Here is an 18,647-nt window from a genome sequence, read left to right as displayed (position 1 = left end):
CACACACACACACACACAGGTGCACATACACACAGACACATACACACAGACACATACACACACACTCTTTCTCAAACTTACACTCACACACACACACACACACACACACACACACACAAATGCATTTTGACTATACATTTTATTAACTGGTGATACTGTTTGAACTGATTTACTCTTTGTTAAAACATGTGGCCTCCTCTTGTTCTGTAAGAAAAAAAAGCTGGGAGGTTCAAAAAAGGATATTTGTCCTCTTCTTTTCATCAAACATGAAGTTTTCATCCAGCATGAAGTTTTCAAGCATGAAGATTTTAACTTTGTTCTTAAAATCCCATAATGCTTCTCGATTACTTGACTTGCCTTTGTATCATCATCACAGTTTTATTTTCTCAAATTTTTTTTTTCAACCTTTTTTTTTTTACAAATACTTTTTAGATTTATTAACTTCTAGCGCAGGATACAATAGTCTTTTCGGAAGCATCTATTGCATGTAAGTTGCATATATCGTGACCTCTTTTGCTGATCATACCTTTGTTAACAAATGGAAATTGACAGCTTAGTGCAAGACTCCGTCGTACGCCATTTTGAAAAAGTGATGTACGACGATGGAGGCTCTGGTGTAGTTTGCTCCTTTTTTCCTATCAAACATTTATCATCCTGATCTCTCTTCCTTCTTTTTTGTGTTTGTTACTCGCTTGTAACAGCTCTAATCTTCGGCACTTATATGACCTTATAGTGTTGCAAGTGCCGTAAAACTCTTACTTACTAAAAAAAAAAAGATGGAGTTTTATCTTGAGCAGCGGTCGAGATGGAGGCAGTGGGGCTCTCTATCGAGGTATAAATCTCTAATCTCTGTGCCTCTTTTGTGTGTTGCAGCTTGGGGCGAACGGTCTTGCCTCCTTGGTGGACAACTACGAGCAAGAGAAAGAAGATAGTATTGTGAACTACTTGGTCAGCAAAGGTGCCAACATCAACACGGTGGACATTTATGGACAGACCCCGCTGCACTTTGCTGCCATGCGGGGCAACGAGGTGGCCTGCAGAGATCTCCTCTACTTCAGAGACAGAGTCAAAATTGGGGTGAGTTTTGAAACAGGGAACTTTTTTCTTCTATGTGGTTCTTGCGGAATGTTTTCTCTGTAGACGGAGGAACCCAAAGTTGGGGTGAATTTTTTAAATGGAGAAATTTTATTTCTATCTGTGTGGTTCTCATTGGTTTTTGTTGGTGGTCAGAGGAATCCAAAAATTTGGTGAGTTTCAAAATGGGGAAGTTTTTTTTTTTTTTTCATATGGTCCTTGGGGAATGTTTTCATTGTAGGTGGTAGGAGGGGGCCAAATTTAGGGTGAGTACATAAATAGAGAACTGTTTTTGTTCTGCAATTTTTTAGTGAAACCTTTTCTTTGTGGGTGCTTTGAGGGTATGTGCATCTCCTGAGGGCCTTACCATTTCACAAATCCCTCTATTGTTGTTATGTCTGTTTAGTTTTTTTGTTTTGCCACTGGCTCTGATTTACATTTGCCTGGCCTCTTTAAGATAAATATGTGAGGTGTGCTGACAAAATGAGTTACCTCTCAGATTTTAGCCTTATGGAAATTGGTACATCAACTTTTTACGTGGAGTTTGTACAATTTATAAATAGGAATGATAAAGACACAGTAGACTTGAACAAAATGGCATCAATTGGAAATCCTTAAATCTGACCCCAGCGTCAGTTTTCAGCCGATATCTCTGTTCTTGGATTGCGAGAAGTAACTTAGTTTGTCAGCACTCCTCGCATATGGATGGAGGAAAAGGTCATGGTGGGTGGTCCCGTTTCTTTGCCGTTTCTTTGTTATGTCTGTAGGACTTGCTGCCTTTACATCCTGCCTCAACATTATATTCTTGCCTCAGTGTGTTTCTCTTTTGCTGGAACTGCCCCAGCTTATTGCAAGTTAATGTAATGTACAGTCACTGTTTTTCAATTGAATGTTATTGATGCTGATACGGAATATCATTTTTGTTGTTACTATTAAAAAAAATAAAATTATTATTATTATTTGTTATTATTATTATTATTATTAATATTGTTGTTGTTGTTGCTATTATTATTATTATTATTATTATTATTATTATTATTATTATTATTATTATTATTATTAATATTGTTGTTGTTGTTACTATTGTTATTATTATTATTATTGTTATTATTATTATTATTATTGTTATTGTTATTGTTATTATTAATATTCCATGTACCATTTTTGTTAATTGTTATTATTATTATTATTACTATCACTAGTAGTCAGAATAAAATCTCCATTGTTATCTGTATCATTTTATGATTTTGCATGGTTGACGGGTGCTCTGATGTGGTTTGCTCCTTCTTTCCTATCAAAAGCTATCATCGTTCTCTCTCCTCCTTTTTTTGTGTTTGTTACTCTCTTGTAACACCTCCAATCTTTAGCACTTATGTGACATTATTGTGTTGCAAGAGCAGTAAAACTTACTCAAACTAAAAACTATTATTAATATTCCTTGTACCATTTTTGTTAATTGTTATTATTATTATTACTATCCCTAGTAGTTGCAATAAAATCTCCATTGTTATCTGAATCATTTAATGATTATGTGTGCAGTACGAGGACAAGCAGGGTATCACCCCGCTGCACTCGGCAGCCATTCACAACCACCTGGAGATCGCCCGCATGCTTCTGGAGGCCGGCGCTGACCTGATGTGTCGCGACAAGGAGTTGTCCACGCCCTTGCACCACGCCGCCTCCGAGGGCAACATGGACCTGGTGCAGGTGTTGTTTGAGGCCGGGGCGCGGACCAAGGAGGCCTGGGTCACATTGTCTGAGGTGAGTTGTTGTTGAGGGAGAGGAGGGAGGGAGGGAGGATAGGAGGAAAAGAGGGGTGGGGGGGAGGGCGGAAAAGAGGGAGGGGAGGGAGGATAGGAGGAAAAGAGGGGTGGGGGGAGGGAGGAAAAGAGGGAGGGGAGGAAGGATAGGAGGAAAAGAGGGAGAGAGAGAGAGAAAGAGAGAGAGAGAGAGGGAGAGGGAGGAAAAGAGGGGTGGAGGGGAGGGAGGAAAAGAGGGAGGGGAGGAAGGATAGGAGGAAAAGAGGGAGAGAGAGAGAGAAAGAGAGAGACAGAGAGAGAGGGAGAGGGAGAGACGCAGGGGGAGGATCGGGGGGAGGATGAGAGAGAGAGAGAGAGATGGGGTAGGGGTTGGGGTGAGAAAGAACTATGTTTGCTCTTGGTTTATTTATTCCTGTAACCAATTGTTTTAATGTGTGTGTATACATTTTGGTGAAATTTCTGTCGGTAGATGGTGAGTGCCACAGACATTGAGTCGAGCACTGCCCTCCACGTGGCTGTAGACAATGGACATTACGAAGTGGCAAAAGTTCTGCTTGAAAAACGTGAGTTTCTGCTGTTTTGAATCGCCACCAGCACTGTTGCGAAAGCGACAATTCTGGTTTTTTTTCCACATGTTCTTTTTTGTTACTCTTTATCGGAGGCAAACATCTTTGACATGGTTGAGCTCTTCATCTTGTATACAAAAGAAACGGGTTTGATTCCCACATTGGGAATATAGATGTAATTTTGTATAGATTGTTAAACGCATGGAGCCCACTGTTGATTGATGGGTGGTTGGCAGGTGCTGTGGTGTGGTTTGCTTCTTCTCTCCTATCAAACATCTATCGTCTTTATCTTCCCTTTTTCTTTTTTATGTTTGTTACTCTCTTGTAACACCTCTAATCTTCTGGCGATCATATGACCTTTCCTTATGCAGTTGCAAGCACCGTAAAACCTCTACTAAAACTAAAACAAAACTCTTGATTGGGAATCTGCGCTATTCACTGCAATCTATTATTATTATTATTATTATTTTATTATTGTTATTATTATCATTATCATTGTTATCATTATTCTAATCATTATGTGTAGAGCATCTCCCTCCTTCTTGTGGAATGCACTATCTCACTCCACCCAAGTTGGCCCTGGCTGGCAGGGTTTGAGCAGCCTGCCTCCTAAATGATCTATTTTGTGTTAACTGGGATAAAAAAACAATGTAAAATCAGTGAGAGAAACACTTTAGCACGGCATGACGATTTAATCTGCGACATTGTCAGGCGGTTTCGTTCTCTGCTTTTGATCTTTTGATCTTCCTGCCTTTTTACCAGAAAAACTGCATTTCTCTCTCTTGTTGTCATTGTTGTTTGTCATTATTATTATTGTTATTATTATGATGATGAGGTTGATGATGATTATCTTTTATATTATTTTTATCATTATTATTTTTATTATCTTTATTATTGTTATTATGATGATGATGATGATGATGATGATGATGAAGATTATTGTATTTATTTTTATTATCCTTCATATTATTATTATCATTACTATTTTTATTTTTTAAATTATTGTTATTATTATTATTATTATTATTATAGTTATTGTTATTGTGATTGTGATTACTTCTCAGGTGCGGAGGTGAACAAGCCCCGTAAGCACTTCATGTACCCGCTCCATTTGGCCGCCCAGTCCGGTGACATCCGTATAGCGAGACTCCTGGTGGAGAACCACGCCCGCATCGACGCGGTCAACAGCGACCAGGCCACCGCACTCCACAGGGCCTCGGCGCTCAATCACGTGGAGGTGGTGAAGTTCCTGGTGGACAGGTACTGACTGTCGTGTGGGCAGGTGTTTTGTGGTTTTGTGTATAGTTTGAGCTCAGGTGCTTAAATAGTTCTAGGGTGACGTTCATAGACGAAGAAAGTGAAGTAAAGACGAGAAGAAAAGATTTGAAAAAGAAGAAAAGAAAGCTGAGAAAGGAATTATATAATAATGAATTTTGAGCTCAGGTGCTTAAATAGTTCTGGGGTGAAATTCACAGATGAAGAAAGTGAAGTAAAAAGTGGAGGAGAGAAAAGATTTTTTAAAAGATTTGAAAAAGAAGAAAAGAAAGCTGAGAAAGGAATATAATAACGAGCTAAGGTGCTTTAATAGTTGTGGGGTGAAGTTCACAGACGAAGAAAGTGAAGTAAAAAGTGGAGGAGAGAAAAGATTTTTAAAAGAAGAAAAGAAAGCTGAGAAAGGAATATAATAACCAATTTTGAGCTCAGGTGCTTAAATAGTTCTAGGGGGGAAATTCACAGACTAAGAAAGTGAAGTAAAAAGTGGAGAAAAGAAAAGAATGTTTAAAAAGAAAGCTGAGAAAGGAATATAATAACGAATTTTGAGCCCGGGTGCTTAAATAGTTCTTGGGTGAAGTTCACTGACGAAGAAAGTGAAGTAAAAAGTGGAGGAGAGAAGATTTTTTAAAAAGAAAGCTGAGAAAGGAATATAATAACGAATTTTGAGCTCAGGTGCTTAAATAGTTCTAGGGTGAAGTTCACTGATGAAGAAAGTGAAGTAAAGAAGAGAAGAAAAGATTTGAAAAAGAAGAAAAGAAAGCTGAGAAGGGAAGAAAAGAACAGAGAAATGAGATGAGAAGCAATACAATTTTTATTTTTTTCTATAAGAAGATAAGAGAAATAGAACGGGAAGAATAGCAAAAAAGAAAAGAAAAAAGAAATGGATAGATAGAAGAAGAGAGTGGGGAAAATAAAGAGAAAGACCACATGATCATAGAGTAGATCAACCCAGGATTCAGGGGTTTAGATATAAACAAGAGTGCATTTTTGTAAAGAAAAGTTTGGAAAACAATGATCACCAATAAGTTCTTTTGAGACCTGGCGCTTGAAGAGGGGATTATTGAAGTGATTTTGTAATATATTGACCACGAAAGTAATTATAAAGAAAAAAAATATATATAAGGATGATACAGGGATCGCTGAAGTAATTTTTTGAATATAGCGATCTCTGAAGTATTTTTTTGTTTGTTTTGGGATTACTGAAGTAATTTTTTAATATTGGACCAAAGTAATTTTTTAATTTAGGGATCTCTGAAATACTTTTTTGATAATGTGATAAGGGATCTCGAAGTAATTTTTTAACATTTTGATATGGAGGTCTCTGAGTAATATTTTTTTTATCTACAGATGATTTAGGTGTCCCTGAAATGATTGTTTTAATAGAGGGATCTCTGAATTAATTTTTAAAGATTGAGCTTTCTCTGATCTGAAGTAATGTTTTTAGTACAGTGGTCTCTGAAGTAACTTTTAATGGTAATATGTGAGGCGTGCTGACAAAATGAGTAACTTTTTGCAATCAAAGAACAGAGATATTGGCTGAAAATAGACACTGGGGTCAGATTTATAGATTTCCAATTGATGCCATTTTGTTCAAGTCTACTGTGTCTTTTATCATTCCTTTATACCAATTATACAAACTCCACCTTAAAAGTTGATGTTTCAATTTCCATAAGGCTGAAATCTGAGAAGTAACTCATTTTGTCAGCACATCTCACATATGTGAGGCAGCGTGGTGAAATCAGGCGCTCCTCAAAATAATTGGAAGTGAAGAAACTAGCATTTTTCCGCAGGTTTGTGAATTTTTATCAAATATTGTTTTTTGTGGCTCAATGCCTTTCATGCCCATTAAAGAACAATTTCTGTTTTTACTGAAAAACAATGCTAAAAGACACCCCCAAAAAAGTAAACTTTCAGTTTCCACGGACTCTCAAGCTAGGAAAAAAATTCATCTTTTTGCGGCCATTCTCTCATTAATTTTGCCTCTGAAACCAGGTAACCCCCACCTCCTTCATTCGCAAATATCTCTTCTTCTATTGAAGATGAATGGATGTTTTTTAATTTAAAGTAAGAAAAATGAACAAGCTTTAGGATGATACCAATAACTCTACATGCCCAAAAATTGACGAGCGCCTGGTTCAAATGTGCCGTAACACATATTGTCTTTATTATTCATTCCCTGCTAGGGGTGCTCGCATCAACCGTCCAGACAAGGACAACTACACCCCGCTCCTGCTGGCTGCCACCTACGGCAATGTGGACACTGTGGAGCTCCTGCTGCAGAAGGGGGCCGACTACAGGGCCGTGGACAAGTACGACAAGACGGCCATCTTCATGGCTGCGGAGGAGAACAAGATGGTGGTTCTGGAGGTGGGTACTGGGCGGGCTCTGGCCGAGACCTGGCTGTTGGGTGGGGTGGATGGTGGGCGTGAGTGACGGGGAGTGATCCTCTGTCAGATTTTTTTCGACCAGGAGAAGGTCTGATTTGAATAAATTGGTTTGTCTGTCGGATTTCATGTACAGGAAAATGAGAAGACATGGAATAACATCAAGAGGCTAGCCCAGGGTATAGAAAGGTGGAAAGTGTTTGTTGGTTTGTTACATTGATGTAGGGGGAGAAAGGCAATGATGATGATGATCAGATTTCAGCCAATTTTCTTTGGAGATTGTAGATTTCTTTTCTTTTTTTAGTTTACTGTAAAAGTGAGAAGGTCTTTGAATACTTTCTGCTGATTACTTTCTGGTAAGATGTAGAAGAATTTTTACTAGGAAGGCAGTTGGCAAACTGTTACACAGCTTTTCTGTAATGTTTTGGTCTATTTGATATGAAAATCCACAAAATGTTGGTCTAATGCACATGCTATGGGAGACGGTCAAAGTGCAATGGATCCTTTATGGCAGTATGCTTCTCCTTTTAAAATCTTTTCTTGTTTTGTTTTTTCTTCAAACCTATACGAATGGTTGATGTAGCCTGCTCCTCCTATTTTTTTTTACTGCTCAATTCTGGTTCAACTTCTCATCTCAAGTCTGTTCCTTGTTCTGAAAGTTCTTTCCTAACATGTCTTACCAGTGTGTTATTAAACTCAAACTTTACAAAAATGAAACTGTTATCTTTACTTGCTAATGTTTGTATGTGAACTTGAAAAAGTAGTAAAACTGATTGATATTGTTTTGTTTTGTGTGCACTTTGCTTGCACTGATAACACTTTTTGAGAACAATCAACAAAACGATGGATACAGTTCTGTGCATGGAGAGTGACCATGACTGATGATTGACTGATGATTGTCTTTCCAGAAACTTCTGTCATACCAACAAGTGAAGCGTTTGGTCAACGACTGTGACTGCTACGACAACTCCCCTCTTCACGTGGCTTCAGAGAACGGCTTCTTAGAAATCACTCAGGTATCAGAGCTGCAGCCTTACTGTTTATCATCGCTCATAGGAAACAACTTTTTTCCCTAAAAATCTGGACTTTTAAGTCGTCTTGCATCTTATCTATGAGATATAATATTAAACCCAATTAAAATCAGTGGGAGCGACCAAGGGAACAATTTCTGTGGAAAATAGGATAGGAAATAAAGGCAGATTTGTTTTGTTTTGAGGCAATGTTTTTAATGGAAAATCTTAAAAAGCTGATGGTGCTTGCCATAAAAAAGTTGGTGCATCTTATCTGATGAACATAAACTTTATGCCAAAATGTTGGCTGTCAAGTCTACCTGAGAATGCTTAACTCACTTGTCATAAAGTGCAGATTTGAACAATTCCACACCATGTGAACTGGCGTCTCGGGTGTATTGGTTAGGCTCTTTGCCTTGCAAATGGCGTCGGTGGCCTAGTGGTTAGGCTACCGGACTCGTAATCGTGAGGTTGCGGGTTCGGGGGTTTGAGCCGTGGGCCCTACGTTGTGTCCTTGGGAAAGGCACTTTGCACGAATTTTCCCCACTTCTCCCAGGTGGGAATGGGTGTGCAGCTATAGACAGTGAAAGATCTTGTCAGTTTGTTAGTGTTTGAGCGCTTAACCCGCTGCTTGCATTGTATGCTTCCCGGGAAGCTGAGAATGTATCTGGGTGTTCTATGGTCTGCTGGGGTTTAATAATAGTGTAAAGTGCATAGAGCTTGCTTTCGCGTGGGGACATGCGCTATACAAATGCTATTTATTTGTTATCATTATTAAGTGAAAGACAAGAGCCTCATTTAGGGTTAAGGAGTGTTTTTGTCAATTCACCTCAACTTGCAGTGTGTCCCAGCTGAGCAGAGGTTGGCTGTGCCAGGCAAAGTCGAAGCCTCTTTTGCTAATTGAATTGCTTGGAAGGGGATGTAAGTCATTTACAAATCGTTAACGGCGTATGGAATTTGTCTGCTGTAATGCTAACTTATTCCTTTTAAAAAAAATTGTTTTTAAAAACTTGTTTTCACTTGCATCAACACACTTTAGGTCATTTCAGATGCAGGCTTCGACCCTGTCTGTCTGGGCCAACCTGTGCTGAGAGGGATACAATGTTCCGTCAAATAGACTTAGATTCTTGATTTTTAAGCCCCCCCCCTTTCCCCACATGGGAATCGAACTGGTCTCCTGCATATGACCCTGAACAGCTTAACTGCTACACCATAGCCTCTGATCCGGCTTACTGTGACCAACTACTTAACAATAACTTTTGTAAACCTTGCTTGGTTATATTAGATATTATTTAAAATGTTCTTTTAAAACTGAGATTTACACCATGAATATGTAACATTTAAAAATAAGCCTTGAATAAAATAAACAGTGCTGTGAACTGTTATGAATGCAACCAACTTGTGTTTTGCATGCTCTTATGACCCTATGCAGTTGTGAGTGGCGTAATACTCTTACTAAACTAAAACTAAAACCATTGCTGGTGTCCTCAGTGCTTGCTGGACAGCGGGGCTGACTTGGATGACAAGAATGAGGAAGAGCAGACCCCTCTTCACCTGGCTGCCAAGTATGGCAGAACCAAGTAAGGATGTGACTTTTCCTTCCGTGAACATTTTCTGAACAATTAATGCTTAATCAGTAATCAGAAATGATCCTTTCCCAATTTGACAATACTCCTCTCAGTATAGAAATAATTGTAAAGAGTGTCTTCAAAATATGGATCGAAAATGAGGAAGATCTCCAAAATGACGTACAGCTTCCTGAAAGTTAAAAAAGTTTTTGGTTTCGTGAAAAAAAATGGCTCCTAAATCGATGGCTTGCTTCTATGGGTTGCTATAAATGACAACGTGCCACCATTGTTTACTTGAGGAAGTTAAGGAGGGAATGATTGAGGATAAGTTTGGGGGGGGGGGGGGTAGCTCAATGTGAAAAGAATACAAAACTGACTGACTATCCTCCCTATGTTACAGCATCGTGAGGGAGCTGATCAAACGAGACAAGACCATAGTGAACGACGAGGACGAGAACTCCAACACGGCCCTCCACCTGGCCGCCCAGTACGGCCACAACAAGGTGGCCAAGGTGTTGCTGGACCTGGGGGCCGACGTCTCTGCAAGGTCAGTGCCCGGTAGAGCTGGATGAAGAATCGAGTTCGGAAAAGATTCCCACTGTTAATGCTACAGAAGAAAAGTTCCAACTCCCTCTTCTTCCTTTTTTAGAATTTTAAAAACTAAAAAGTTTATGCTTCGTTGTTGTCCGAAATCAAGGTTATCCTAAATCCTAAAGATGTTCGGAGCCAATTGGGTAACCACCGGAAGAAATCACATCTTTAGAAAGTAAGTAACTGGGTACGGAGTAGATTCCTATGATTCCTAGCTTTCAATAATCAGGAACCTAGCCCCGTGGAAACACATGCACTAGAAAGGTGTGTGCCAAGTGGGTCCTTTATTGGGTGTGTGTGTGCGCGTGTGTGTGCATGTGTTTGTGTGCAGGCGTGTGTGTGTTTGTTGGTGTGAGAGAGAGAGAGAGAGAAGAGAGAGAGAGAGAGAGGTGTGGTCTTTCAAGATTTAAAATTGAGACCTGTTTTCCAGGAAAAAAAGAATTGTAATTAGTGAAGTTCCAAGTCACAATTTAAGCTTTATGGAATCCTTATAATATTGTAAGGGAGTGCTTTTCTCTTTCTTTGATGTTTGGAATTTGCTCAGGGATGTGCCTGGGATTGAAGGTTTTCAGCTTTCACTTTCAGTAAATGTGATCCTCTTTTTGTCGCAAGACCATACTTGTTTCTAGTCATTGAGAGGAATCTACATTAGCCCTTTCTGTGTCTTCCTTTGGTAGATTAGGGGCTTCTGTATATCTGTTTTGACCTTTTCCTGGTAATGTGTGGCACAAAAAGAGTTAAACGCTCACATCTGTAAGTTTGCTCTGCTTTCCGTGTTCATGATGTGGCGTCGATGGCCTAGTGGTTAGGCTGTCAGACTGGCAGCCGTAAGGTCATGGGTTCAAATCCTGTCAGGAACCTGACGTGTCCTTGGGGAAAGGCACTTTACGCAAAATTTCCTCACTTCACCCAGGTGGGAAGGGTACCCAGCTATAGACAGCGAAAGATCTTGTCAGTTTGTTAGTCTTTGAGTGCTTAATCAGCTGCTTGCACTGTATGCTTCCCGGGAAGCTGAGAATGTTTCGGAGTGTTCTAGGGTCTGCTGAGGTAATAATATAGTGTAAAGTGCATAGAGCTTGCTGTCAGATGGGGGTATGCGCTATACATGTGGTTTTTATTATTATTATTTTTATTATGGTTCAAATTTGTCTGAACAGAAACTACAATCAGTGGACCCCACTGGATCTGGCCGCATCCAAGGGCTGGACGAAGACCTGCACCGTCCTGCTGGAGGAAGACGCCCCCGTGGACCCCACGGACAAGAACAAAGTGAGAGCCTCCGCTGGATATTGGATGGAATTCAGTTTTTATTAATGACAGTTTTATTAATGAGATATGACGCAATGTTTGATTTTTAAAAATCCCCCTTTAACCCCTTCACTGCTAACCAAAAGTCCATCCGATGTGCTAAGGAAATTTCCTCTGTTGCTGGGTATGACACGGTCTGCTTGTTTGAATGGCTATAGCTCGCTTACTATAAGCGCTGGATATAGCAAAGTATATATCACTTAGAAGAGAAATGAACATACAATCCTCTGGTGTAAACAACTTTTAGGTATATGTATTCTGAACTAAATTGTGGTGATGGGGACAATCAATAGTGGAAGTAACGTGCATCTTGGACAATCTAAAATATCGTTATAGGGATGTAAAATATTTTCAATCAGTCTTTCAATCTCTTTTCTGTCCTCTGACAGTGGGTGGTGGGTGGTTGGCGGGTGCTCTGGTAGGGTTTGCTTCTTCTTTCCTATCAAACATCTATCGTCCTTATCTCCCCTTCTTCTTTTTTATGTTTGTTATGCAGTTGCGAGCGCCGTAAAACCTCTACTAAAACTATTTTAAAAAGACAGTGGGTGGTTGGCGGGTTCTCTGGTGTGGTTTTCTCCTTCTTTTCTGCCAAACATCTATCGCTCTGATCTCTCCTCCTTCTTTTTTGTGTTTGTTACTCTCTTGTAACACCTCTAATCTTTTGCTTTTATACGACCTTATTGTGTTGCAAGTGCCGTGAAACTCTTACTGAAACTAAACTACCTGTCTTCAGACGACCCCACTGCATCTGGCCGCGGGTTTCGGTCACTCGTCGGTGGTGGAGCTGTTGCTGGACTGGGACGCCGACGTGACGCTGCAGGATGACGAAGGGCGCAACTGTCTGGACAGGGCCATAGAGGACCACCGCATGTGAGTTGTTGTTGTAGTTGCTGTTGTTGTTGCAGTCATTGTTGTTGTAGTTGTTGTTGTACACTGATGTGGAGCTGCAGGACGATGGATGCAATGGTTGTCATCGTTGTTGTTATTGTTGTTGTCGTTGTTGTTGTCATTGTTGTTGTAGTCATTGTTGTTGTTATTGTAGTCATTGTTGTTGTTGTCGTTGTCATTGTTGTTGTTGTCATTGTTGCTGTTGTTTCAGTAGCCTTTGAGTGTGTGTCTTTCTGCCCAATGCCACCATGGTTAAAAAAAAAGGTGGAGGTCCTTGACATATGTCTTTTGCTGCAGTATAGGGTATTGTCTGCGATCGGGACGAGTTGAACAAGTTTGCACTCTTTACTGCATGCGAGTGAAAGTCTGCTGTGGGGGGTGGGGGAGATTTCTTGCTTTGTGGTGTTTCCCTGAAAAACGACTTGAATTTTACAAGAGCAGAAACTCATTTTGCTTCGTTTATTATTAAATTTATGGTAACTGTGCATTGTATATTTACCTAGTACGTGTCTCACGAATTTGTCGATCTGATTTTACAGAAACGTAGCCATGGCTATTGTGAATTCAAGTGTGTGGAAGGATGCCTTGCGAAATGCCACCAGAGACCCAACGACAGGCTATGTTGACACTCCGATGAGAAAGTTGATCAAAAGGATGCCGGGTATGTCACAGTGCAAGTTTTTCTCTCTCTCTCTCTCTCTCTCTCTCTTTCACACACACACACACACGCACACACACACATACTCACACACATAATATTATGGTTTGTGGAGTGTTGAGTCTCAAGTTGTAACAATCATAATGGTGCAGATCATTTCTATAAGGCCCACTCCTGTACAATACAGCTCTAGACACTTCACAAAACCTTCATCTCAACACAAAACACAAATGAATGAAGAGGGTGGTTGGCCAGTGCTCTGGCGTGGTTTGCTCCTTCTTTCCTGTCGAACATCTAGCATCTTTATCTCCCTTCCTTCTTTTTTGTGTTTGTTACTCTCTTGTAACACCTCTAATCTTCGGCACTTATATGACCTTTTTGTTTTGCAAGTGCCGTAAAACTCTTACTAAAACAAATGAATGAACATGCTTACATGAAGAGCACATAAGCAGGCATTCATCCTATCGCAACACCTTCATGTGCTGTTGTTGACTTTGATTCCCCTGTGGGGAGTTATTTTCTAGAGTTTCTTTGTATTTCTGCTGAATCTAATATCCCACACAGTCCAGTTAATTAACCCTGACAGGCAGCGCTGAAGCAGCTGCTACCTAGTACATTGATTTACTTACATGCTAGGTGCTTGGATTCCCAAGCCCTGGGTTTGGTGGCCAGTAAGTTATTCTTTGGCACATTGAAAAGCCCACTAGTAGCTGGGTTGTTTTTTTTGCCCCCATCGTTGTTTCGGCCTGTCTTTCTTGCTTTGTCCTTGTACTAAATGAATATATGGGCATCAATAGGCTCTTCCCTCCCCCCCCAGAAAATGAAAACAATGGGATGGGAAGTGAAGAGCCTGTGCTCTGAGATGGTGAAGGGTGCCAGTGTTGTTTTGTTAGAAGTATTAAAAGAAATTCAGATGTCACTTTTTTTTTGGTCTCATTCGTAAATTTATTTGAAATGTCTTATGGTTTTTCAGTGCAATTTCTATCTTTTAGAAGCCAACCGTGACTAAAAGAGGTATATTTCATTAGAAAGATGAAGGTTTGTCGTAAAACATTTTCCTTATACAGGAATTTAGGAATTTAACCGATATCTTATAAGTATATTTTATTGTTCCGCGGAACTAAATTATCGGTATTGCATCAGTCATCAAGTAGTGTCTCCCTATGCCAGTTGCACAGTATCCAGGTTAAGCTCCTGACATAGAGGCCCGTAACCTGTACCATTGTTCTGTTAACCCTTTTTGAGCTAAACCGGCCTTCCTTTCATGTTGCCATACCGGTTTTTACCGGATTGACCGCTGTAGAGCCATACCAGCCTGACACTCTCGCCTTAAGTGCGGGCTTAGAAATAAGAACATTCCACTATAAATTTAGAAGCTGACATCATAGGTCTTGTATTTGAATTTTTTTTTAAATGCGTCGCTCAGATCAAAAGCAAAAGCAATTTCTTTGCTACATCCCCTGAACCTCTGAAAGACATTGAAATAAAAAAATTCGGTTAATCAGCTGCCCACCATTTTTTGGTTCTGCTGTCCTGACCTACTGACTTATTTATGGCGCTAAGAGGGTTAATGTGCTTCTTGCTACTGGAACTTAAGCTGATCATTGTCCCATTTTTTTCTTGCTCGACAGACGTGGCCGAGAGAGTCTTTGACAGGTGCTTGAGCTACGGTCAGGAAAAGAACCCGGAGCGCATCGACTATGAGATCTCCTTCGACTACGAGTTCCTGGACGACATCTACGCACGCTGGATACAGGAGGGCATCAAGCGGCAGGAGGACAGCTCCAGCGACTACGCCTCCTCCTCAGGTGAGTGATAACAACCAACATGTGTCCACATCAACGCGGTAGAATCGGGTGCCGCCGCTCGTCAATTTTTAGGAATGTCGTATTATTGGTATCATCTTAATGCTTGTTCTTTTGTCTTGCTGTTAATATAAAAAAAAAAAAAACCCTCTTCCATTTTTCTTGAGTATTAGTCGAGATGTTTGCGATGGAAGGGGATGGGGGTTGTGTGGGTTCAGAGGTTAAATTAGCGAGAAAATTGCCTGCCAAAGTTTGGTTATTTCCATAGCTTGTGAGTCTGCAGAAACGGATAATTTATATTTTTTGTTCCTTGAGGAGCAACCCTCAGGGTCCATTTTCTATGTTTGTTTCTTTGAGATCAAATCTAAGTACTCATATATGTTAGTCATAGAAAAATCTCTTGATACATATTTTATTTTTGCATAACTACAGCAGTTGATATGGAAACGGCTGCCATCTTGAAAATAAACAATGAATTTCAAATCCCTATGGCTTTCTTATTTACTGATCAGATTTGACCACATTTGGTGAAAGTATACCTGAACCAATCAACGTTACCGAGTTTTTTAAAATTAGGGGGGGAAAAAATCAGAATTTTCCCATTATATATGAGCCTTTTCTATATTTTGGTTGCGTAATCGCTTGCTAATGGAAAAGTATAATTTTTTAAGAAAATATCTTTCTATTACATTAATGGAAGCCTTGCCATCTATGTTTCCTGAAAGTTGAGGAAGGAGTAGGGGAAAAACTGCAAAAAACTGACATTTTCAGAAAAACGACAATTATTGTGAAAATTCACCATATTATGTGTCACAATGCTGTGGAATCAGGTGCTCGTCAATTTTTGGGTGTATGGAGTTATTGGCATGATCTTTTAAAGCCTGTTCATTTGCCTTGCTTAGAATGAAAAAATACCCTGCTATTTTGAATAGAAGTCGAGGTATTTGCGATTGAAGGAGGTGGGGGTCACCTGGTTTAGAGGTAAAATTAGCGTGAAAATTTGGTGGCTTTCATAGCTTGAGAGTCTTTGAAAACTGAAAATTTACAGTTTTTGTCCCTTTAATCAACGTTCTTCCTTAAAATCCAGACAGAAATGGGTTTTTTAATGGGCATAACAGAAGTTGAGCCAAAAATTTAAAAGTCCATAAAAATTACCAAACCAGCAGAAAAATGCATGCTGGTGTCTTCGATTTCAGTATTTTGACGAGAGCCTGATTTCACCACGATGCTTCACATATTTTAACCTATCCTCTTGTCTTCAAAGGCAATTTACGGCAAAAATAAAGACTTTCTCAATTGTCTCCTTGCTATATTTAGACGAAGAACTGGTTGATCTTAAAAAATCAGCCAACATCTTAATCTGCATAGCTTTACCCAAAATCGGCCAAACTGAGGATCGCTTGTCCCGTTAATCAATGTTTTTCAGTCAAATCCACACAGAAATGTATTCTTAAATGGACAAAAAAGGTGTTAGCCAAGAAAAAAAAAATTCGGTAAAAATTGCCAAACCGGTGGAAAAATGACAGTTTTTTCGATTTCATTATTTTGACAAGCGCATCATTTCACAAATGTGCCTCTAGTGGTTAGACTACCGGGCTCGTAGTCGTCAGGTTGCGGGTTCGGGGGTTTGAGCCGCGGGCCCGACATTGTGTCCTTGGGAAAGGCACTTTTCACGAATTTTTCCTCACTTCACCCAGGTGGGAATGGGTAACCAACCATAGACAGCGAAAGATCTTGTCAGTATGTTAGTGTTTTAGCGCCTATAAATGGCTGCTTGCACTGTGTGCTTCCCAAGAAGTTGAGTTTGTTTCAGAATGCTCTCAGGTCTGCTGGGGTAATAGTATAGATTGTGAAGGAAGCGCATAGAGCTTGTTGTTGAGCGGGGATTTGTGCTATACAAATGCTATTATTATTATAATACAGTGATCATAATCTTCCTCGGATCCGCGGAAGTTCAGGATTTTCAGTCTTCTCTGCTTTTTCCCTCCTGGTTCCTCCTTTCTGTGAATCGCGTGGTTCGCGCAAATTATCCTCCGCTTATCGACAATAGGATGCCTAGCGATCAGCCCACGTAATACGCAGTCTGCCGGTGTATGCGAAACTCGAATTTCACGGCGCTTCCGTCACCGCAAAACTGCTAGAGACTGCAATGTTAGTGTGGGGGGCCTATTTTTGCTTGATTAGCACCATTTCACGTGCGTGAGATGAGCCCTCATGAAAGCATTCATCATGAAGGATTGGACAAAATTGGACGTTCTCAGAATAAAAGAAATTGATTTGGAAATCAAAAACAAATTTAGATTTGTGTGGTTAGAAGAAAGTTTGACTATAGAATCAAAGAAAGGTGACAAGGTTACTATTTGTGTTGGTGATTCTATTGTTAAAGTAAAAGTCCCTCCAGTACCACCCCATCCCAGCCCATTAAGCTGTTTTCCCTGTCCTCAAAGATATGTTTAATTGTTAATAATTACAAGATTTCTTTTGAGACTGAAATTGATGTTAATTATTTGTATGGGTGTGGAAGGGTCCCTTGATTTTATTTAGTGGTTTCGCTGCTTCTGTTGGTGTATTTTCCCTTCTTTTTGGCTTTTGCTCGTTATGATCTCTGATAATAATAATGATACAGTCGAACTTGTCTATGATGGCCACCCATTGTCAAGGAGAAAAATGGTTGTCTTGTAGCGGTCAATGTCTCACTCGTTATCATGATGTTTAAAAAAAAAAAAGACACGAGTGGGGAAATAGGAAGTGGCCATTTGTACAGGCAATTGTCTAATCCAGGTGGCCGTTAGAGCTAGTTTGAGTGCAATGACATTTTCACCTTTTTAAAAAAAGTTATTTTTTGTCATTGTTTTGAAATTAAAATTTTTTTTTTTTAATGTTCTGTTTCCAAAGTCCACTTTATCCACCAATATACACTCCTGGTGTACCGGTGGCGAGGGCTCAAAGAGTTAACTTATTATGTTTGTTCATGCTTTTGTCTTCCGAACAGGGAGTTCCTACGGTGGGGATGATGACGAGATCCTGTCCCCTGACGCTCAGCCTTACAGTAAAGATTCCAACGTGCTGAAGAAGAACCATCCCCTGTACATCATGGTGAGTTGGAGGAGGAGGAGGTACCTAGTGGGTGCTTGGGTGGCTGGCGGTGGTTCTGGTGTGGTCTGCTCCTTCTACTTACTTTCACTTTCTTTCTGTTCCTGCAGAAGCAAAGCATGTTGTCGTGCTGTGTATGAATGACCATTTCCCACTGCCCTCCCCCCCCACTCTTTATTACATTATAATGCCTGACACTGTCCAAAGCAGCTACCTGTCTAAGACAACCACTTTTCTCCTCAACAATGGGTATTAAATTTCTTTGAGCGTCAAAGAGTCAAATGGTTCGGACATTTAACCAGAATGACCCAGAAACAACTAGCGGCAAGAGCTTACCACTACACTCGCGAAAACGCACCTTCAAATCAAGAGCAAGACCAAGAAGGACCTGGCTGGGTGGAGTTAAAAAGATCCTGGAACAACATGACATATCTATCACAGATGCCACACACTTAGCACTGGACCGAAACCTGCACCTCCCATCGACACCCTGAGGATACCAGAGGAAGGAAAAAGTTTTTAAAAGTAAAAAAAATGGGGTAGTCATCTCGGTGTCCCCATCCTTCTTTAGGGATGTTGTGTCCTCTCAGCCTGCCTTGGCCCACACGGGCAGGGTTGAAGTAGCCCGCCTCCTAGGTGATCTAAATTGTGTAGATGAGGGCTTAAA

At 40.2% G+C, this 18,647-nt stretch overlaps 1 protein-coding gene across 1 annotated transcript in view; it reads left to right on the top strand.

Annotated features, from left to right (window-relative positions):
- Nucleotides 1-18,647, top strand: part of LOC101862005 (transient receptor potential cation channel subfamily A member 1 homolog) — a gene marked incomplete at its 3' end in the record, with an annotated part of 55,805 nt that overhangs the window by 24,556 nt on the left and 12,602 nt on the right. The window contains 13 exon segments of the mRNA XM_035970386.1: nt 874-1,077; nt 2,614-2,835; nt 3,304-3,397; nt 4,465-4,660; nt 6,859-7,042; nt 7,968-8,075; nt 9,561-9,649; nt 10,038-10,184; nt 11,386-11,497; nt 12,270-12,406; nt 12,964-13,085; nt 14,714-14,890; nt 17,880-17,983. Coding sequence (XP_035826279.1) covers nt 874-1,077; nt 2,614-2,835; nt 3,304-3,397; nt 4,465-4,660; nt 6,859-7,042; nt 7,968-8,075; nt 9,561-9,649; nt 10,038-10,184; nt 11,386-11,497; nt 12,270-12,406; nt 12,964-13,085; nt 14,714-14,890; nt 17,880-17,983 — 1,896 coding nt within the window.

The sequence above is a fragment of the Aplysia californica genome, unplaced genomic scaffold (genome assembly GCF_000002075.1).
Source record: "Aplysia californica isolate F4 #8 unplaced genomic scaffold, AplCal3.0 scaffold00011, whole genome shotgun sequence".
Classification (NCBI taxonomy): Eukaryota; Metazoa; Mollusca; class Gastropoda; order Aplysiida; family Aplysiidae; genus Aplysia; species Aplysia californica.
This window is presented reverse-complemented; position numbering and strand designations above follow the sequence as displayed.